Below are 23224 nucleotides of genomic sequence, written 5' to 3' on the forward strand. Positions count from 1 at the left end.
AAGTTTGTTTTCTTTGATAAAGGTTACTTGCCCAACTTTTAGATAATAAAAGATGTATAATTTATCTTATTTATGTATTTATCTGAGGCTGGAGGCACAGAGGTGAATTTGAATGTTAATTGTTGCAATTGAATTAACAAATTTTATAATTTAAATACAGTAGTCATTATGTAAACCAGGAGTTAGTCAACTATGACCCCCTGTGCCTTCTATTCTTGTAAATTGGAACACAGCCATGGTCTATGGCTGCTTTCCTGCTACAGGGGCAGACTTCAGCAGTTGCTATATGGCCCTTTACAGAAAAATACTAACAATCCTAATCTAAGTAGTCACATGATGGCATGGGTCAGACCAAATGCAATAGCACTGAAGGAATATAAACCAAGGTGATTACTGTTAAGATGTGGCTACTTGGGAATATCTTAAGAGAGAAGCTGTGCTACAAAAGGCATTTCATCTTTAAATAGTGGGAACATAGAAAGGCATTTTACTTTATTATATTTTAATCCTCACCCTAGGATATTTTTTCCATTTATTTTCAGAGAAAGTGAGAGAGAGGGAGAGAAACACCAATGTGAGAGATATATTAACTGGTTGCCTCCTGCATGCATCTTGACCAAGGCGGGGGATTGAACCTGCAACAGAGGTGCATGCCCTACACTGGGAATTGAACACTTGACCCTTAGGTCTGCGGGCTGATACTCTAACCACTGGGAAAAAATGGCCAGGGGTAGGAGGGCATTTTGTGTGGGGGAGAGCACATTTTGAACATGTGGGATTATTTTGAAAATGGTTTTTGCCCAATTGGAATTGGACAGTAGGGACAATACAGTTGAACGGGTGAGATGATTGTTGCAGGGCTTAAAAACTAGGAATCAAAATTTGCATTTAATCTGACAGGCTTTTGAAAAGTGTCTCGAATCTTCAAGGGAATTGATGTGATGGAAATAGCATTCTGGGACAATGATCTGACAGCAGTGTATGGGATGTACTCAAGCAAGACTAAGCAGCTACTGAAGTAAGCCCAGCATGAGAACTGAGGTGATGGGTATGGAAATGGAGAGGGCAAGCAACCTCCCTCCGAGAAGCTGGAAAGAATGAAGTCGACTTTGTGACTGACTAGATTTAGAGAATGGTGGGAGGGAAATTGTGAGAGGAGAACTGGGAAAAGCTGAAATGTGAACAGTGTTTTTGAGAGAAAACATGTGTTTTGGTTTTGCCACCTCCAATTTCTGGTGTTTTAGAGCCTTATAAAAGAGAATAGGGGAGTGTGTGGAGATAACGGACTAGAAGGCTCTGGGAGAGTTTACACAAAGGAAGAGAGCACAAGGCCAGAGCCTTGGGGTGCCTTCAGGAACCAGAGGACAGAGGAAGAGGAGGAATGGGTAGAGCAGTGTTTCCCAGAGTGTCCCAGGAAAGGCTGGCTGTATAGACTGTTAACAGGGATTTCTAGGAAAAAAGGTGCCATGGTCAGATAAGTTTGGGAAACTCAGGGTTAAACAAAGTTAATTAAACTCCTTGCTTTAGAACCTCTCAGATTACTTAATGACATGCACTATTATTTAGATCTGTCTCTCAAATTATAGATTCCTATATGCAACTTTCTACTTGGAATCTGCACTTGGATTTCTGTTAGGTCTCTAGAACTTCCCTGTTTCAAATGGAATCTTGGTCTTCCCCCACAAAACTTGTTTCCCATCTCAGTTGACGGCAACAGCATATGTTTCTTTTGTAAAAAATGCTGTGGTAAGTAATGTATAAATTGTTTTGTTTCATGTGTAAAATAGCCCAAAGAAATGAGATTAAAAATAAAGTTGCTCAGATCCAAAACCTTGGAGTCATCTTTTTTTGACTCCTTTTCCCTCTTCTACAATCATCTAATTCTTTAGCAACCAAGTTGGCTCTGTCTTCAAAGATATCCCGAATCGGAAAAGATATCAATGAAAATCTCACCCGGTTTTGTGTGTAGTACTTTCCTGTTTCTCTCAGGATACAGGCAGCAGTCCGTCCAGGAGCCCTTCCAGGTCTGGAAGGACTGGCTTCTCATTGGTTCTTTGGTTACCATTTTCTTCCTCCCCGATTCTGTGCCAGATCCATCTCTGCTCCTTCTGGAACAGGTCTTAAGCCTTTAATTAGCGTAGGGCTTTTGTATTCACTGTCTTCCTGTGACACTTTCCACAAATATGTATATGCCTAACAACTCCCAAATGCCACCCTCTCTAGAAAAGACAGCCATATTTAAAATCGTATGTCCTGCCCTGACTGGTTTGGCTCAGTGGACAGAGCGTAGGCCTGCAGATTCAAGAATCCAGGTTCTATTCCGGTCAAGGGCATGTACCTTGATTGCAGGCACATCCCCAGTAGAGGGTGTGCAGGAGGCAGCTGATTGATATTTCTCTCTCATTGATGTTTCTAAGTCTCTCTCCCTCTCCCTTTTTCTCTGTAAAAAATAAAATAAAATAAATAAACAAATTAAAATAAAATAAAATAGCATGTTCTCCCTTCATCTCTCATTCCCTTTATTCTATCTACTTTACTACTTTTTCCCCCTCATAGCTCTTATCACCTTTTACCATGTTATATTTCATTTAGTTATTTATTTACTTATTTATTTATCTACTGTCTACTTCTTCCTGCTAGACTGTGAGTTCCAGAGTGTTGGGGTTTTTGTCTATGTTTATTGAGGTAACATCTCGAACAGTTTCTGATACACAGTAAGCACCTAATAAGTGTTTGGTAAGAGAATGATTGAATCTTCAAGGTGGCAATATATGTCCCTACAGAATCCTTTTTTCTCCCTGTGGAGATCTCTTTATTGTGGGTTCCCCAAGGACATACTTTGAAAAATTCTGCTGTGATGTCTTATGGAATTCAAAAGAGAAGCAAATTTCAAGAAAGGTCAGATTAATGCACCTGGAAAATTGAGATTTTGACCTGCCCAAGCTAAAGATAGATTTAGATAGGGAGCATCATTTGCAGTTGTAGAACCAGTTTCAGTGCTGTGAACTATCAGATTCAAGGAGTAAAGTTGGACCTAAATGTTGAAGAAGAAAGTGAGGATAAATTATTTATTCAGGGAGGTTAGCTCTGAAAGAAAGGGAGGAAAGTAGAGCTGCAAGTTCAACACAAGGTGCCTTCAATGTTGAGATAAGGAGAGCTTGGTTTTGCAACCCGTTAGTTTTAAAAGCAACCGAGAGTACTGAAGAGACATACATTTTTTTTGAAAGCTATATGTAATAAATGAGTGACCTAAAGCATCCATAATTTAAAATAGTATAAGTTGGTGGGTTCAGTGCTGCATGGGAATTAGATAAATTTGGATTCTTAGGAAATCCTCTTATTAGGTCTGTGTCTTTGATTTATCACCTGCCCTCCTTCATCCTATCTCTATATTGAGATCCCCGTAGGAAAGAGAGGTGTGTTGTAAATATTAAAAGTTGGTGCTTAATTGCTTGCTGGTTCCTCTTTTAGAAGACAAGCAATCTGTTTTGATGTGAGCTTCTAGGTCATTTCTACACTCCCTGCAAACAGCTCACCTAGGCTTTATATTTGTTGGGTTAGTGTTTAAATGAGAGCTTTGTCCCAAAGCAAAGCATAGTTTAGACGATTTTTGAAAGTTTTACTATTTCTCCTTAAGAAGTTTTGATCAATAAAAAAATTAATTTCTATTTTAAACATGTCATTGAATTTTTAAAATTGTGTTATTAGGCTAGAACTTTTGGATCTCGGGGACAGTGGCCTGCAGGGTGGGCGGTTTGGGACATTTTGGTTTATCAGCCATGGCATTTGAGGACCGAAGTGGTTAACGGTGGAGGGTATGGCAAGGATTACCCAGCAGAGCCCTGTGCTTTATTTCAGTTGGGACTTTGGAAAGAATTACTTTAATGTTATTTGAAGAGTAATTGGTTTGAACTCCTTTTCCAGATTAACAAATATGTTTTTTTGTCTTGGTTACAGAATCTGCATACATATATGTAAAAGAAGCAGAAATGTCAGATGATATCAGGAAAAGGTTTGAATTTCCAAATTCTCTTATCCAAACACAGGTAATTTTATTTATTTACTTATTTATTTATGCTTCGTGGTAACAAATGAACATTTTTTTATTGATTGTTAATTTAACTTTATATTTTTAACATTGATTTTTTTTCTATAATGAGATATCATTTTATTAAACAACTTTTATATAAACTCATTTGAAAATTTATATTTGACAATAAAATAAATATTTGAAGTTGACCAATTGCAGCTTCTATTTATGTCATACTTTTCTTAGAAATAATAAAACCTTGCCAAAACCGGTTTGGCTCAGTGGATAGAGCGTCGGCCTTCAGACTCAGGGTTCCTGGTTTGATTCCGGTCCGGGGCATGTATCTTGGTTGTGGGCACATCCCCAATGTGGGGTGTGCAGGAGGCAGCTGATCGATGTTTCTCTCTCATCGATGTTTCTGACTCTCTTCCTCTCTGTAAAAGATCAATAATATATATTGATAGGGGGTGTGCAAGAGGCAGCTGGGTAGTATGTGTATATATATATATATATATATATATATATATATATATATATATATAAAGAAATAATAAAACCTTGATTAACCCCTTGAATATGTACTTTTTGTTCTATAATTAATTATTGGGAATAAAAGTAAATGCTTATACCTCTACAGATATATGCATTTATAGAGTATGAGAGACTAATACCTTAAAATGTATATTCTACCTCTATGTAAGTGTAAGAATAGTAGATTTTTATAATAATAATGACATTTATTAAGTAAACTATCCTAGATTAAAAAACTTCAATCTTTATACTCCAACTCAGGCAGGAGATTATAATTTATTTTATAGAGCATTTCAATGATTAAGGTTAAACCAAAGATGGCTTTCTGGTTAGCTTTCAGCTAGCTAGAAGCATGGTGGTTAATCAAGGCATTGTGATAGCTTACTGTCTTCTCTTGTGAGAGTAAAGATAACAGAACAGCAGAAGCCTGCCTGAAGACTTAACCATCACAGCCTCTTGGCCACTTTCAGCAGTTAATTGTGGAGATGCCTGCGGTGGGAGCTGACTCAGCTGGGTAGTGGGGAACTCAATGAGGAGAAGAGCACTCCTTATGCGAGATTCCCTTCTGCCTGACTGGGTTGGAATCCTATTCTGCACCACATAGGTCCTTACCGTGAAGAAGAAATGAAAACTTGGAGAATACTGGCCTTCATTTTTTTTTTTCTGGCCTGGAGTCCCTTCATTAGCAAGGATAATCAAGAAATGCCTATGTGTGTTACTGTTAAATTGAGTGAAAAGTGTATATGTATTTTAGGATGTCTTTTTAAACTGTTCTGTCATACAAAACTAAAGTAACAATGTATTAATGTAGGCTAATGTATTCTTGGATTTTGGATTTTAAAATTAATTTAGGCTATACTCTCTAATTTTAACACCGTGAAACTGGTTGGCATCTAGTGATTGATGGCAGTAGTCATAACGTTGGTTTTGCCTGTGCAATTGTGAGCTTGGCCATGATTTTCTAAATGAGTTTGAAAGAGCTTTCTTAATATAAAATAAAAATTCTAAACCATTTGAAGCATTGTATGATGTAGATTAATTGGCAGCCTTTTTTTTTCTTTCTTACTGTTACATAAGATATTGATGTATCTTGTAGTTAATGGCCAGTTACATTCATTGAAATATGGTATATTTTGTAAACAGGAACCAAAACTATTTACTGGTTTTCAATTCTTGTTACTACCCCTTTAAGTAGGTAAGAGACAGTTAATTGATCTAAATGTAACATTCCTTTAAACAAATGACTTGCATTGCAAAACTACTGAGACCATTACACTTTGAGGTCCTTAATCATTTTTAATATGGGAAATACAAAGAGAGATGAAGGATTGGGTGCTGTGTTTTTATTTGAACTCTGGAAACATTGCAAGACTGACAGGGATTCACAGCTGCATCATACGTTGGTCCCTCATGCAGGATCAGCAGTTTTTGGAGTTGCCAGGTATTTCCAACCCACACACAGAATGGCTGTCGCCGTTGGCCTAGGTTCCAAGACAGCAGGGCTGGGTAGTGCTGAAGAACTAGGAGAAAGAGGTGGTGGTGGTGGTGGGAGGTAATGAGATTTATGTATTTATGTAACCAACACTCCTGTCAGAGTCTCATCTTCAATTTGGGGCTTTGGGAACCAAAGCAGGATTTGGGAAAAATTTAGAGATTTATTAGACTGAAAGCCTGTTACAGCTTTAAAATTAATAAAGAAATTAAGTCGTAGAGCCTACAGGAGGGAGAATGCTCGTGTTCACAGGAGACCTATGGATTCGGGTCAGTGTGGGCCATAGTCGAAGACGGGAATACATTTCCTCCATCTTCCTTAAGGGCATGATGAAGCACGATGGATTTCATATAGATGCAAAGGTGATTTTAAAAGCTGTGGAGTTTCTTATTTGTCTTACGGTTTCATGGATTAAATAATCTCTAAATTTCTTCTCATATTAAGTGACAGCAATTAGAACTGGAAATCTAGCAATTTTCTTAGCATCGATGAACTATAGTTTGCCTATTGGGATAAGAATTGGGATAAAAATGTTTACCTTAAGGGTTGTTATAAAGATAAGAAATTATGTATGTGGACTGACTAGTTCAGTACCTTCTATAGAACGTGTCCTCGGTAAATTGGAATTTTATTACCAATTGACTGTCTGATATGACTCAAAGTCCTAATAACTACCATTGATAGTCGTTACCTTCAAATGCACTATTTGGAGAAAATGTCTGAGGAGATGTATCATTTATTTTTTTCTTTTTAGGCTGTGGGCCATCTCCTTGCTGCAGTCCTAAAGGAAAATGGTTTCTCAGAAAAGATCCATCAGTCCACAAACCAGGTCTGTGCTTAACAATGTGCGGTGGGTCTGTTCCGACATTGCTACCAGCTGGACCACAGAATCCCTCCGCTTGTTTCCCTCATGGCTCAGGTCACTGTAAAGATGATTTAGAACTGTGAGAAGCTTATTGCCTTTTTTGTTTGTTTGTTTGCCATGTTTTTCTTTCAAATAATTAAAACATTTAAAATTTGTGGCAGTAGACTCTAGGAAGAAGATATGGAGTAGATGAGGGGAGTATTTTTATGATTATTAATAAAAAATAACATGAGTGGAATGGGAGTAGGCATGCTTTAGATAAGAAGGTTGACTGGGTTACCTCTGAGTGAATATTTTTGTTTAGTAGGGAGTGAACATAGTGGCTCTATTTGGGTGTGGGAGATTTTTCATGCTATAGATGGCCCCATGTGTGAAAAGGTCATGCATGGACAGTGGAATTGGGGGAAGAATTCTTACCACTCATAGAGCAGGTGAATGCTAAGTGTAGAAGCAATTCCAGCCTACTGAGATATATATCACTTGCGTTTTGGTTGACCAGTGTTGTGTATTTTGACGTGCTGGTTGGAAATTCTACTTAAGTGAGTGCTGTAAGGTAAACTCTAGAGAACATAGATGATGGAAATGAGATGTTTTTTTCACAGCAGAAACAAACTGATCTCCTTCCTCTCACATTCCTTTTGATTAGCTGCTCCAAATCACATTTCTTTACTGCTTCTGCCGACAGGTTAAAGGTAGTGTAGGGGTATATACTTCACTAAATGGCATTTATCTAGTGTTTGTATGTAGTCATTTAAATTAGGTTTTCTGAGAACCCTGATCTTAATCCTACCTATAATCACATTATGTACTCTGACAAGATCTAGTGGTTTTACTTAATCTGCCAGATTTATTGAATGTCAATCCCTGTAACCAAATATTTCCTCTTCCATTAATAAATGAATGCTTACTTCCATGATAAAACAGTGTTATCTGAAGGAAAAGTTATTTATTTATTTATATTGTTTTTCTGGCTTAGTAATTTAGTCCCCTTTCATATTATTCATGTAGGTGATTTAAATTTCCTTCTAAATAAAATAAATGAGATATAAATATTACTTAACCTGTAGCAATCTTTAACTATTGTATATTGTTCTGTTATAGGGGGGTCCTATAATTGCAAGGATTTCAGAATTAGCTCCAGTAGGAAAGTAGACACAATAAAATGTTAATTTTCTTTTTTTTTTTTTTTAATATATTTTATTGATTTTTTACAGAGAGGAAGAGAGAGGGATAGAGAGTTAGAAACATCGATGAGAGAGAATCATTGATTAGCTGCCTCTTGCACACCCCCTACTGGGGATGTGCCCGCAACCAAGGTACATGCCCTTGACTGGATCGAACCTGGGACCTTTGAGTCCACAGGCTGACATTCTATCCACTGAGCCAAACCGGTTTCGGCTAAAATGTTAATTTTCATTCTTTTAGTTATTCTATGGGAGCCGGGTATTTCTCCAAATTATGTATTTCCCAATAAATTATTGGGAGAAAGATGGAAAGCAAAAATAGTTTCATTATATGGTCTTTAAGAAAAGGCCCAATCCAAAAAATTCCCAAACCATGTATTAATATAAATAAACTTAATCTACAATATATTTAAATATAGGTTTATCATTAATAGTGAACTTTTTTTTTTTGTGAGGGAATCATGGGTTCCTAAGAGAGTTATCAAAGTTAGAACCTCTGCTTTAATAGGATTTTTCAAAATGTAGAACTTATATGCCCTTCCAGTGCTTTTCTGTGAAAGATGACAGATTCTGTGTGAGGGATAGGGAAGAGTCACAGTCTCCCTCTTGGCCAAAACAGTTTTTCTAGGCTTTTGTTAGTAGCCATGGGACAGCAGCTTGCTGGTAGCCTGTTCTCTCTCTTCCCTCTGTGCCCACTGGGGCAGGGACATTGTGTGTGTGGAGTGGGGGTGGGAGGGGTCAGGATGGGGTGCATGTAGGTGCTAGAGGTTGATGGTAGAAGACTAGGAAGATTTTCTGAAAATTTCATTCCCATTGAGGGTTTAAAGCATAGGTATGATTTGGGTTGAAGTTAGACTAACCAATCTGCTGATATTATAGGTGTCTGGTGAAAGGGCTAGGGTTAGCACTGTGCCAGAGCCAAGTCTTAGTTTTGATCTCTTGTTAGCTTCTGTTGTGTTGCTTGAACCCAGGTTTATAACTGTTGGCAGCCAGGTTTATTGTGCAGCAAATACACCAGATGAGAGAGAGAAAGAGAGATGCTATATCAGAACAGAACCATTACTTCTGTTGGGAAACTGACTTTAGTTTATTCCACGAGTGCTGTGACAGCAGCAGCTTTGTACAGGAGAGCTAGCCTAGTGTGAACCAATTACGCTGTGACGCATGGCTGGGGTGAGTATGCCTTTGCTGCTCATCGGAAGTGTCCTTTCACCACTGGTTTGCTTTCAGACCCCCGCTCTGAACTTGCTCTGGGAGAAGTGCTGCAGCGATAACGTGGTGGTCCGGACAGCCTGCTGCGAGGGGCTGGTGGCGCTGGTTGCGCAGGACCAAGCGGAGTTCAGCTATGTCCTCAACGGGATCCTCAACCTGATTCCCTCCACCAGGTACTCTTCCCATCGGATCAGTTAACCATTTAAAGTCTTAGAGAAAAAAAAAAAAAATCCACTAAATTCCATTAAGGGCCACATCTAACCTACTTACCGGTTGTTTTTTTCTCTTAAAACGTCATGGAATTGATATTTCAGATGTGATGAGAACATGCTAGTTTAAACTCTATAGTTTTAGAATTTGTGGGCATTTGCTGTAGTTATGTTTGGGGCTCTGCTTAAATTTGTCATTGTTCTTTTTTTTTTAATGAAGAAAATAGCTAAGTTAGAGGAGGGTTTACAATTGCAGTGCACATTCCTGACTCATTTACGAAAGAAGGCTGCCTAAAAGCAGTACTTCCACAGAGTGGTCTTATACACTGTTGAAAATACTTTGGCATTAGTACGTGTATTAGAAAACAATAGCACTAACCTCTTTAAAAGTATTTTGTGATTTCAACATGTCTTCCCGTGATTATTATCCAAGTAAATGATGTAGAGGTGTTTTTGTTTTGTTTTTTAATTTGTTTGGTATGACTTTGTTTAGTACATTCACAGACTGAGCATAGTGCATAGTGGAATCACAAGGGATAAAGGGGATACGCCATTCTGAGGTGGTTAAACAGGACCATATTGGAACCATCCTGTGGAATTAAGATTGTCTTGCAAAATACTCCCTCAAAAAGAGATGCTACTCTTTGCTTCAAGAAATGGTCTTAATTTGCCTTCTTTATGTCATTTGGGCTTCTGCCTCCTCCAAACTCCGGCCAGTGTTTTTCACTCACCTTTATTGTAGAATCATCAGAATTGAATACTTCATCTTTTTTTCTGCTTTCAGTGGAGGGGAAAAGAGTCACAGTCTCATTGCTGGGCAGAACAGATTTTCTCTCAATCTGTGGAAGATGCTTTCCTAGGCTTGAAGCTATTAGGTTAAATAATATCTGGCCTTTTAAATTCCTTTCTTCACAAATCTTATTTGTTCCCTTAAATCATCTCTTTATAACTTTTTGGAACCTCAATTTTTTTTTAAAATTCTGCTGTGTATAGTTGTCAGTCCAGACCCTGGAGTGTGGTACATGCCCTTCCCAAACTACCTGCAGCCTTCTGTTCAACCTGCATTTCCCGCCATGAACTCTCGCCTCTAGCTGTACACACCTGTCCCCATTCCCAAACTTTCACATGTGCTCAGCCTCCACATAGAATGTTCCTTCTCCTTCTCTTTCTGACTTAATCTTCGTCCTTCAAAGCTCAACTCAGATGTCACCTCTCCTGCCTAGATACTTCCCTCTTCTCAGATGGGCTCCTTGCTCTTTCACAGTTTTCTTTTCAACCTGTATTTTCATCTATAGTGCCCTCTAACAGATGACAACTATCTATAGTAATAAAAGCTAATATGCTAATTAGACCGGACATCATTCTGGACAACCTTCCAGACGAAACCAAGGCCAAGGCTGTGAGGGAAGCCGGGGGATCGGGTGCCTGCTGGCTGCCGGAGGGAAGCCAGTGCCAGCAGCCAGGGGAAGGAATGCTTACTCTTGCATGAATTTCATGAATCAGGCCTCTAGTTTCTGAATAAGTAAGGATTTTTATCATGGCTAAAAAGTTATTTATATTCTGTCTTTTTCTTTTTTCCATGCTCACATTTCATGCACTCATGCGCGCACACACACACACACACACACACACACACTTTTAGAAGGATCCTATTTTCTAACCATTTAAAAAAAGTAGTTTTGAGAAGGCTTTTAAAGAGTTAAGTTTTAATGTGTTGCTCTTTTCATAACTTATTGATTGACCTTAAGCAGGCCACCTTGATTTTGACTTACCCCCCCCTTTTTTCCCCAAATGCAGATACAGTAATGGTACTTGTTCCCCTCTAGATAGTTTTCAAATGTCTTAAAATTAACAACTATAAAACCAATTTGCATTGTACAATACTACTTATATTTAAAAGCCAGAGTATCAGCAGCTAAGAGGGTGGAGATATGTCTCTATGTATGTGAGGGATATTAGAGCAGGTTACATTACAACTTTAGTTCTAGAAGAGCATGTTAGAAAATGATGCTGGTGTGATATATTCCTCACACATCAGTGAAGTCCATCATCACTATTATAAACTGAAAAGCATACACCTTGCTAATAATGAATCAGCATCCCATCTGTATACATTATAATTTGTCAATAACCTTATATTTTTTAAATTTTAAAACGTAATTTTTGAATAGATAATACATAGTAAAAAAAAAATTCAAAAGGGTATATAAAGCAATGTCTCAGTCTTGTTATCCTTTTCAAGGTGTTACATATTCATGTAACTGAAATTTATGTGTATATAGTTTTTCTTTAAGAAAACCCACAAAATTAGCAGTCCACTATACATATTATTCTTTATTTTCCATTTTTCATTGAAAAAACATATTTTGTAGATAATTTCTTATATACATAAAGTACTTTCAAATTTTTCCAGCTACATTATATTTCATTGTGTGAATGTGCCATAATTTACCAATCTCCTATTGTTTTCAATTATTTGCATTATAGGCAGTGCTTCAATGAGTAATATAATCTTACACGTATAGATGACCATTAGTTTTCAGAGGTCACTGGATATAGAAGAAAGCCTTGAATTTTATAACATGCAAAAATACAAATTTTAACACATTATCCTGGAAAAAAATTCTTATACAAAGATCTTTTATCTGAAAATATTCATGTTGTCTAAATTGTTAGCCACGAGGAAATGATGATAGAATAGACTCTGCAGCTAACCAATTTAATTAAAAAAAATCTATTTATATCGATTAGAGAGGAAGGGAGAGGGAGAAAGAGAGAGAGAAAGAATCATTGATTGGCTGCCTACCAGGGATCAAGCCTGCAACCCTGGGCATGTGCCCTTGACCAGAAACAAACCTGGAGGCTGCAGGCTGACGCTCCATCCACTGAGCCAAACCAGCTAAGGCACCAATTTAATTTTTGAATTAATTTGATCATACAATGTGTTATATAAGTGCTAAATTTTCTTTATTGTTACCAGTAGAAGTAATCATTATATGTGAAGAATTTTTTTTTTATTTAGCTTATTTCAAGTAGCAGAGCTCTGTGGTGTGTAGCAATTACAAGGATTATACATTATTGTCTTTAAAAACAAACAACAAGTGAGCATTACATTTAAGAAATTATACTAAATCTAATTAAAAATAGGAGATTCAAATAGCCTCCTCCTCCAAATGCTGCTCAGGAGATCTTGAGACAGAAACCCATCTTTATCTTTGGGATTTAAAAGCAAGAATGACTTTGTCACTTGCCTGTGCTTCTTGGTGAGACATTTTAGATCTTCAGTTTCCAATATTCAAATGTCTACTTGTCTCTGGAAGTCTCTTCTTGACATAGGGGTTTATTAGCATCTAGAGCAGTGGTTCTCAACCTTTCTAATGCCATGACCCTTTAATACAGTTCCTCATGTTGTGGTGACCCCCAACCATAAAATTATTTTCGTTTCTACTTCATAACTGTAATTTTGCTACTGTTAATGAATCGTAATGTAAATATCTGTGTTTTCCGATCGTCTTAGGCTCTACAGCAGCGGTTCTCAACCTGTGGGCCCCACAGGTAGAGAACCGCTAGAAGGGTTGCCTAAGACCATCGGAAAACACAGATATTTACATTACGATTCATAACAGTAGTAAAATTAACATGAGGAACTGTATTAAAAGTTTGTGGTATTAGAAAGATTGAGAACCACTGATCTAGAGGCACCTTGGGAACAGAGCCGCTCAGTTTTTGTTGTTGTTGTTTGTTTAAATATATTTTATTGATTTTTTTTATAGAGAGGAAGAGAGAGGGACAGAGAGTTAGAAACATCGATGAGAGAGAATCATCGATCAGCTGACTCTTGCACCCTCCCCACCGGGGATGTGCCCTCAACCAAGGTACATGCCCTTGACCGGAATCGAACCTGGGACCTTTCAGTACCCAGGCCGACACTATTACCACTGAGCCAAATCGGTCTCGGCCAGAGCCGCTCAGTTTTATGTAGAAAATAATTGTAAAAGTTTCTTTCCTACAAGCCTACCATCTTTCAGGAAGGGAGGGAGGGAAAGAGAGAGTGGGAGAAGGGGAGGGAGGGAGGGAGAGAGAGAGAGAGAGAAAGAGAGAGAGAGAGAGAGAGAGAGAGAGAGAGAGAGAGAGAGAGAGCGAGCGCGAGTGCACACTGGTGCTGGTGTCAGGGACTGATGGTGGGAAGCAGCCTTCGGTGGAATAGATATTTAGGGAATGTGGAAGTTTCTGGAACTTTCTCAGTATGGTAGTAAATGTTGAAAGCTGCAAGGAATGATGGAAGGCAAAGTTGGTGAGGTCAGCTCTCCTAACTTTGTAACCTGCCCCTTAGCCCTTTGCAGATCTAGTCTATAAATTTCTCTTGGAACATGGATTGGACCTCCACCACCGTCTCAAAACTAACCCGCATTGTATAGTCTAACTTTGAAAAAGACTTGACATTTGCAAGGCTCTGATTGTCTGGACTTCAGGGAGGGACTGGGAAAGTGTCTGGCTCTGTTTGAGAGACTGTTCCCTTCAAAGGAGTAGTTTGATGTCCAAGGGTATTCTTGGTTCAAAGCTGAGGCAACATGAAACAATTGTAAACCAGTTTTTATAGCTTCTGTAAACAAAGAAGTGCATTTAAGAGATCCAAAATGTTCTTTTAATCAGTAAGGAAATTTGAAGAAGAAGAAAAAAAAATCCCCAGGGAGGGTGAAGGAAAGAAAGGGACCACAAAGGCAACACAGAAAGGAAATCATTATCACCACTTAAATGTGAATTTTCAAATTAAACAAAACTGAAATTAAAGCGAATGATACATAGTAGCATGTACTTTTCTTGTCTTTCAAGGAATTGCTTGTTTTAAGTTTAGATAGTTTTGGGGTTTGCCTGTTTGTTTCCACGTTGACTTTATCCTAACATAATCATTCCCAAAGCCAGGGGTGTCCCCATTTTTCTACCATTTCCCACCCCCTTCACTGTGCTAGCTTCTAAGAAAGCGATGCTGCCATTGTTATGGTTGCTTAGTAACGGGACTGTGAATAAAAACCGTACTGTCCTGGGGAACCAGGTATTCAGTTTTCGGCATTGAGATGTCATGACAGCCTGTAATTTCAGTTTAACTGCTTCCCCAACCTCCCCCACACCTTCTTTTAAAAATGTGTTTGGTGGAGCAGTTTTGCTCCAGATAAACTAGGCTAGCACTTGATTTGTGTGCCTTTTGTATTTTCAGAGAAAAGAACTGCAATTTGCGTATTTGGGAAAATAAAGTGTATTAAGGTGAGAGAGATAAAAGCCTATTTCCTGAGGTTCCTGAAGTCTACTTTTAAATGAAATTTTGCATAGAGTATTAAATATGCCCTTAGGCCGAAACCGGTTTTGCTCAGTGGATAGAGCGTTGGCCTGTGGACTGAAAGGTCCCAGGTTCGATTCTGGTCAGGGCATGTACCTTGGCTGCAGGCACATCCCCAGTAGGGGAGTGCAGGAGGCAGCTGATTGATGTTTCTCTCTCATCGATGTTTTTAACTCTCTATCTTTCTCCCTTACTCTCTTTAAAAAAAAAAAAAATCAATTAAAGAATAAAAAATAAATAAAAATGCCCTTAGTGTGTCCTGACTAAAGCTGTTGGACTCAGTGAGTTTTTGATTATGGATTGATGAATGTCCAATTTGGTTTAAAAATTTTTTTGAAAAAATATATTCTGAAAACTATTTGGAATTAAGATTTAGTATAATTTCTGAGAAAATTCTATCTCGGAGTGTTCTCTTGTATTGATGACCCTATTCCTTGGGACACCTAATTGCTTTGTTATTATGTAGGAAATGGCTAGCTACTAAGGAGATACTGTATTTATAGCTTGTATTCTTTATTGATTTTGTACAGAGAGGAAGGGAGAGAGATAGAGAGTTAGAAACATCAATGAGAGAGAGTCATTGATCAGCTGCCTCTTGCACACCCCCTACTGGGGATATGCCCGCAACCAAGGTACATGCCCTTGACCGGAATCGAACCCGGGACCCTTCAGTCCCCAAGCCGACGCTCTATCCATTGAGCCAAACCGGTTTCGGCTCTTTTAAAAATATTTTTATTGATTTTTAGAGATAGAGGAAGGGAGAGGGAGATAGAATGAGAAATACCCATCTGCTGCCTCCTGCACACCTCCTACCGGGGTTTGAGCCTGTAATATGGGCATGTGCCTTGACCAGGAATCAAACTGGTAACCTTATGGTGCATGGGACGACACCCAGCCAGCTGAGCCACACCATGCAGGGCTGTATCTTGTTTCCTGAGGCTTTTCTGTGCGATTTAGCTTCCTTCTCTGTATTTGGAGTTTCTTCCAAGGTGTCCTCTAAGGGAGAGTCAGCATGCTCTCACATGCAGCTGGGCTGTCAGGGTGTCTGCCATGAACTGAGTTGGTTTGGGGCTTAAGTCTACATTGGTGTCATCGCTCATTTAACTCCCACTTGGCAGTGACAGAATTAATAGACAGTGTCTGCTTTTCTACCTGTTCTTTTAAACATTCCTTTAACTTGTTTAGCTTGTTCCCAGATGTCCTCTTTTCCTTTCCTCCCGATGCCTTTTCTTTCTCTAAAATCCCACATCTCTCTTAAATTGCAGCTCATAACCAGCAAAGTAATTCCAGCCACTTTTCTTGTCTAGGACATTCTGCCCTATTTCTTTTTTTTTTTTTTTTAAGTTAGTTGATCTGGTTGAAGGCTTTGTTTGTCACAAAATCTTCCAGTCACGTGTTTCTGCTAAGATGTTTTCTAGGTGATTTAAGGAAAGGAACTGCTGAACATGTGACTTTGATAATGGAAAAATGCTTCAGAGGGAATCAGACTGTTGTCTGGTACTTAGAAGACAAATGAGGGTACAGAACTTTCTCAAGCACAACTCAGAGCACAATGGGTTAGATTTTTTTTTTTTTAAAGAATTATTTTTTTTTAAAAGTATTATTTTGTCATTTATTCAAGCATGGTTTCCTCAGAACTGTTTCTCCCCCCCCCCCTTTTGTTTTGCATTTCCTCTCTTTCTTCCTGGTTCTCTGTTCCCACATAATTTTTCTAATAAAGTCAGAAAATGATTTGTCCTTTAATCTAGTGTGTGCCATTGTCTCATCTGCTGGTGACTTACTCTGCGAAAGGCTGACCAGTGATCCTTTCCAGTTAACAAAGGGACTTGGCTCCCTTTGTGCCATTTGTTCCCATGATCCCCAAGGAATGCTCCCTTGGTGGGGTGTTTGTGTCATTCTCTTCAACCCTGTTATTCTCATCCCTGGCCAAAAAAGTTAGTGTGCTGCTTCCTTGTATCTCACCTTCGGAATGTCTCGAAAGCAAAGAACCGGGAATTATTTGTAGTTTTTTCAATAGGAGTCCAAAGTACAAGAGCAGTGCTTATATTGTTATCATTTGAACCCCAAACAAAGGAAACCTGATATATGTTATTCCTATACACAATAACAGTTGTGCTACATTTATCTAATGAAAAGCAATTTTCCTGGGTGGTTTTCGTTAGCATAGTTTGTATAACTTGATCAAAATTTTTCTCATTTCTGTTTTACTTATTTATTATTTTTTAAAATGGTCAACATTATTATTGACCCACACTCCCTCTCATGATAAGATCTGGGTCTTGGCTCATATGTGTAGTGAAAATTGGGTTCTGTTTTGCGTTGTCTCTTGCCACTGTGCTGGTAGCTCGGGCCTGACCTTTTCTCTGCTCCCCCTTAGGGGGCTCTTGAGTCAATTAGCTTTTTTTGATATCTCCCCCGCACACACACCACACACACAACCAAGGAAAGGCTTGTGGCAGCTGAAGGCCTTTGGCGGCAGGTTCCTGAGTGCGTTGGGACTCTTTGGGTGACAACTTCCAGAAACTCACTTGAACTAGTTTGAGCAAAAAAGGGTGATGTTTAATTTTTGGTAAAGAGGTATTCCACAGGATCCAAGGACAGGGATGCACAGACTTGGTGGCTTAAAACAACAGAAATTGATTATTCTACAATTCTGGACTCCAGGAGTCCAAAACCAAGATGTTAGCAGAATTGGTTCTCTCTGGCTGCGAGAATCTGTTCATGTCTCTCTCCTAGCTTCTGAGGCTGCACAGCCCCGGGTGCTCCTTGGCTTGTGGCTGTGTAACTCCAATCTGCTTCTGTCTTTTCATGACCTTCTCTGTGCATCTTTGTATCTTAAGTTTCTATTCTTTCTCATTGTGTTTAAGGTTCATCATCCAGGATGAGCTCATCTTGAGATCCTTAATTTTATCGGCAAAGCCCCTATTTCCAAATGAAGTCATATTCACAGGTACCAGGAGTTAGGACTACAATATATCCTTTTGGGGGACATAATTTACCTTCTACAGGGTGTGTCTTTATTGTGTGAACATATGAATGCTAGGACCCTTTGTATAGTAACCATATGAATAGGAAAGATGCCATTCCAAGACAGAAAGGAGCCTGGAAAACTATTCCCGAGGAGTCTTCTGCACTGGGATCGAACTTGGGAGAAAGCCAGGAATTTGGAAATAGGTATCTCTCAGCCTCTCAGCTCAGCTCTAGCTCTGGAACATAATTGTGCTTAAGTATGAATGACTAATATTAAACCTGCTTTGTTCTGACAGGGATAAAGGGAGGGGAAATTCAGTGGACATAGATTCATTATCAGAGATAACATACTTGTTTCACTGTACAACTCACTTTTAGTTATTTATAAAATTGTGCAATGAGAAAAATATCCTTGGGGGAGGATTATCAACAATAACAACAAAAATACAAGACAAGAACTGATTTTGTTATCATCCTAGATGTTAAGTGGTTTGCCCAATATTACCTAGCTAATTAGAATTAAAGCAAGGATTTACATTAAAATTGCCTGGCCAGTGTGGCTCAGTGATTAAGCATTGACCTATGAACCAGGAGGTCAGGTTTTGATTCCTGGTCAGGGCACATGCCTGAGTTGTAGGCTCAGTCCCTAGCAGGGGGCATGCAAAAGGCAGCAGATCAATAATTCTTTTTCATCATTGATGTTTCTGTTTCTCCCTTTCCTTTCCTCTCTGAAAGCAATTAAAAAAATTTAATCTGATGTCATCCCTCTTAACCCACTTAAAATATTTAAATAATTTAAACAGTTATTCAATTGAATTTAAGGCAATGTGTTACTATTTAAATAGTTCTATATGTAATTTGATTGACACCATATCTTTCAAAAATCATAATCTATTTATGCCAATAGAAAGATCTCAGTTATTCAAACAGTAAAATCTGGATCCAAAAATAAGACCATGCAAGACCTAACTTAAAGGTTAAAAAAAACTGAAGTCCATTTGTTAGCCTGTGGTTCTGTGGACTCCCTGTAATTCAATGCAAATATGATATGATGGTCCATGTTGGTTAAAGTCATAGGTCTGTTATTGGTCTCTCTAAAACTCTAGTCATGTGACAAATCATTCAAAAAGGAAAACCAATATAGTTTCATGTACAAAAAAAGGATTACAGGCATATTTCATTTTATTGTGCTTCACAAATATGATTTTTACAAATTGAAGACAAGCCCCTCTACCAGCAAAAAGATTATGAGCCACTTTATTGTGATACTCACTTTATTATGATGGGCTGGAACCAAACCGTAATATCTCCAAGGTATCCTGTATTTAATAAATTCATATTTCTTGGAAGAAATTCAGTCATAAATCCAATTAACACCGATCATCTAAAATGAATAATGTTTAATCATTAAACCCAGGAGAAGTGGCCTCATGTGATTACTTGGTGCAGTGTGGACTTTCTCCATACAGATGCAGTCATTTGAGCTTAAATCAGACAGTAGAGCTGATTTCCAACTGCATGAACATTGAAGGCTCAAAGACAAGTACCCTTCTGAACATCTAATGACCCTCTGACCAATGCAAACCAGAGTCGGCCCCTGTGACGGGTCTCAGTCAGATACTGCAATCTGGGAACTGCTCACTCACACCTAACAATGGAAATGTATCTGCTAAATATAGCTACAGACCTGAGATTTCATGGTCTTGTACAACACATAGGCACAGGCCTGGGTCAGAGCCATAGGGGTTGGTATTACCTCAGGAACTACCTTTCCAAAAGCTAGACTGCAGCCCTGATGTCTGGTGAGTTAGCACGTTTATATATTTGGAGGAGTCACACTGCCCTGAAACTCCCAGGAGCCTCTGTCAGCTCTGCCCTCTGTGACTGAGTCCAGACATTCAGACCAGGAGTAGCTTCTTACTAAATTGGTTATAGAACAATTACGATTTCCATGCAGAGGGATCTCCACGTCTTTGTCAAAGAGCATGTGAAGGGTTGTGAAGAGCTGGAGGATATGCTAGAATATTACATTCCTTAAAGTCCTGGATCCTCAGCTATAGAATGCATTGACTCTGTAAAGTGAATGGTATGAAGGAGGAATTTACTCTACAAGTTAGGATGTTTCCCAAGCTTTGCACATGTGTCAAACACAAGGCCCGCGGGCCAAATCCAGCCCGCCAGGCCTTGCAATGTGGCACGCACCGCGCTGTCATCACTGCACTCCGTTGTCAGTTTATGACATTGTCAGTTTATGACTGTTCAGTAAACCATTCGGCCCGCGATTTAGGCTGGATTTTAGATTTTGGCCCCTTCTCTGATTGAGTTCGACACCCCTACTTTAGAGAAAGGATTCTAGAAATTCAGAGTGTCAGTAGAGAAGGTCGTCAGGAGAAGGTGAACAATCCCAAAGGAAGAGAAGGCAATGCCTCCGTCCCCAGGAGGACTCAAAGAGATGCCGTGCAGTCAGCTCTTCCTCAGATAGCTCCAGTTCTCTCCAGTCTTTAAAAAAATACTACTTCTTCATCTTTATTGAGTGACAGTGGGACTAACTGGCCATGTTTTGAGGTGAAATAAGGTACCGTGGAATTGACACGATACCCATGCATTGTATGTGAGGAAACCTAACTCTCAGTTTGACGTCCTTCAGAGAACACATGTAGGAGAGAAGATCTTAGGGGAAAGGCTTCATGTGAACATAGTGGTGAGAACTCTGTGTTCACCAGAGAATCCACACAAGAGGGAAACCATACATGTGTGATGTTTTTCACAAAAGATTCATTCATGACTCTACATTGCATGGTCATAAGAAGATCCACATGGAAGACAAAACATACTGTGGTAAAGATTGTGGGAAATGCTTCGGCTGCAAGGGAGACCTCAGTGCTCCCCAAAGAACCTACTGGGAACTAAACTATATTAATATCTCCAGGTGAGCTGGGAAGTATATATATACGTGAGCCACAAAAGTGAGCTGCATATATAATTAAAAATTTCTAGTAGCTACATTAAAAAGTAATAAGAGACGGGGGATTTTAATTTTAATGTATTTTTTGTTACTCTACATATCATAAATATTATTTCAATATGTAAGCAATATAAAACACGAGAGGCCCAGTGCATGAAATTCATGCATGGGCGAGGGGAGATCCCTTCAGCTCGGTCTGCATCCTCTCCAATCCAGGACATCTTTCTCGCAATCTGGGACCGCTAGCTCCTAACCTCTTACCTGCCTGTTTGCCTGATTGCCCCAACCTGTCTGTCTGCTGGTTGGGTTGCCCCTAACTGCCCTTTCCTGCTGGCCTGCTCACCCCTAACTGTTCTCTCCTGCTGTCCTGATCATCCCTAACCACCTCTGCCTCGGCCGCCACCACCATGGCTTTATCTGAATGGAAGTCTGGTCTAATTAGCATATTACCTTTTTATTAATATAGATTATACATAATATTTTACATTCTTTTTGTGTGTCCTAAGTCTTTTAAATCCAGCATGTATTTTATACTTATAGCACATCTCAGTTTGAATTCATCTCATTATAAATGCTCAGTTGCCACCTATGGCTATTGGCCAATACAGTTTGAAAACTCTAAATGCCATAAAAGAGTCCATTCAGTCACACCTCACATATTTGCACCAACTAATATCACTTAATTAAGCCCAAGTTCTTGTCCTAGCTCCAAAATAAGGTTAACAGTGATTTGTAACCTACTATTATTTTGGATAGCAAATGCCAATTTAATACATGGTAAGCGCTTAGTAGAATATGTAACTTAAAATAAATGTGTTGAAGTATTAAGAACTATGACTGAAATATAATCACTTTTATTTAACAAATATCTTTTTTTTAATTTCAAATATTTTTTTTCTAGTTCCCAGGGAGATCCTTATATAAAAGGGTAGGGCAATTTGTGACATGAGTACATGGCCGAATCTGGAGGGCATTAAGCTAAGTTAAACAAGCCAGACAAAGAAAGAAAAATATATATATATGGTATCACTTACATGTGGAATCGAAAAAAAAAATTAAAAAGAAGGTTGAACTCATAGAAACTAAGAGTACCTTGGTGGTTGCCAAGGGCTGGAAGGGGGATAGAGAAAATGGAGACAGGTTGGCCAAAGGGCACAAACTCCCAGTTACAAGATGAATAAGTTCCGGGATGTAAGGAACAGCTTGTTGACTATAGCTAACAATGTGGCATTGTATACTTGGAATATGCTAAGAGAGTAAATCTTAAGCATTCTCACCCTACTCCCCACCCCCTGCCACAAAAAAAAATAAAAAAAATCAATAAATGATATCAGGACAATTATTTAACTGTTATGGTACTTAAATATATTTCAATAGAATTAACTTAAATGTAAAACCAATAACAAACAAGAAATAAGTATGATCATAAATTGAAACAGCAGTGAGGAAGGACCATGTACAGCTCCTTTGCTCTCCTCCACCTGCTTCCCCATCTTCCTGTCCCACGGCTGGGTAGAGGGCACAGCTGGAGGAAGAGAGACAAAAGCCCTACTTTATTGACATCACTGCAGTTCTCTTTTGAATACTGCAGTAAAAAAAAAAAAAATGTGGCCACGTGAGGTCATGATGTATTAATTTCATTATGGCAATCATTTCACAATGTACTACTATAGTACATATATCCCATTGTACACTTTAAATACGTTATATTTGCCAATTTTACTTCAATAAAGCTAAACCTGGAAAAAAATCCCATTTCATAATTTTAAAAATAATCATAGGTCTTCTTTTTTATATATTATCCTCATACAGGAATAAGGAAACAGTTAAAGTTCTATTCCCTACTCCCATTAGCTTTGTTTTAATGGTGCTTTGTTCTAATTGGTCTCCTGGTCCACCAGATTCATTTCATATATCTGGTTATTTATTGTCTGGTATAATAATTCATCGTCTGCTAATATTTATAAATGAGGGGCTTGATTATTCAGTATGTGGTCACTGCCTGCAATTATGTGGGCTAATGTTTGTTTTTTCCCTGATTGGTTTTACCCCGAGTGTGAGTTAGGCTATTGATAAGTTGGTGGTCTGATTTTTTCGGCTCTACCTCTCCTTCATGGGAGCTGTCTGCTTGTAGGCCTCTTCTTGGCTGAGCTGTAGAATGAGCTGGGTGGCTGCTGTTCACTCTGGGTGGCAAGTGTTCAATTATTTAAAAATTGTGGAATTAAGCACCTCATTAGAATATTTGCTGTATGTCTATAACATTTAACATATTGTAACATTTCTTTATATAGGAATACGCATGGCTTGATAAAAGCTATCATGAAATTATTACAAATGCAAGCTGTTAAGGAAGGACAAGCTGGGGAGAAGAATATTCAGGATCTATATTCTATTAGGTAAGCCTTTTCCCCTTTCTTTAAAAAACGTATTT

The 23224-nt window shown here is 38.6% G+C and overlaps 1 protein-coding gene across 1 annotated transcript in view; it reads left to right on the forward strand.

Moving 5' to 3' along the window:
* Positions 1–23224, forward strand: part of FOCAD (focadhesin) — a 274520-nt gene that overhangs the window by 32829 nt on the left and 218467 nt on the right. Inside the window, exons 2-5 of the mRNA XM_084898094.1 lie at positions 3958–4046; positions 6808–6882; positions 9333–9487; positions 23085–23189. Of these exons, the coding sequence (XP_084754220.1) occupies positions 3990–4046; positions 6808–6882; positions 9333–9487; positions 23085–23189 (392 nt within the window). The 5' untranslated portion in view covers positions 3958–3989. The remainder of the gene's footprint in view (positions 1–3957; positions 4047–6807; positions 6883–9332; positions 9488–23084; positions 23190–23224) is intronic.

Source organism: Pipistrellus hanaki, assembly GCF_964339955.1.
Source record: "Pipistrellus hanaki genome assembly, chromosome: 11".
In the NCBI taxonomy this organism is placed as follows: Eukaryota; Metazoa; Chordata; class Mammalia; order Chiroptera; family Vespertilionidae; genus Pipistrellus; species Pipistrellus hanaki.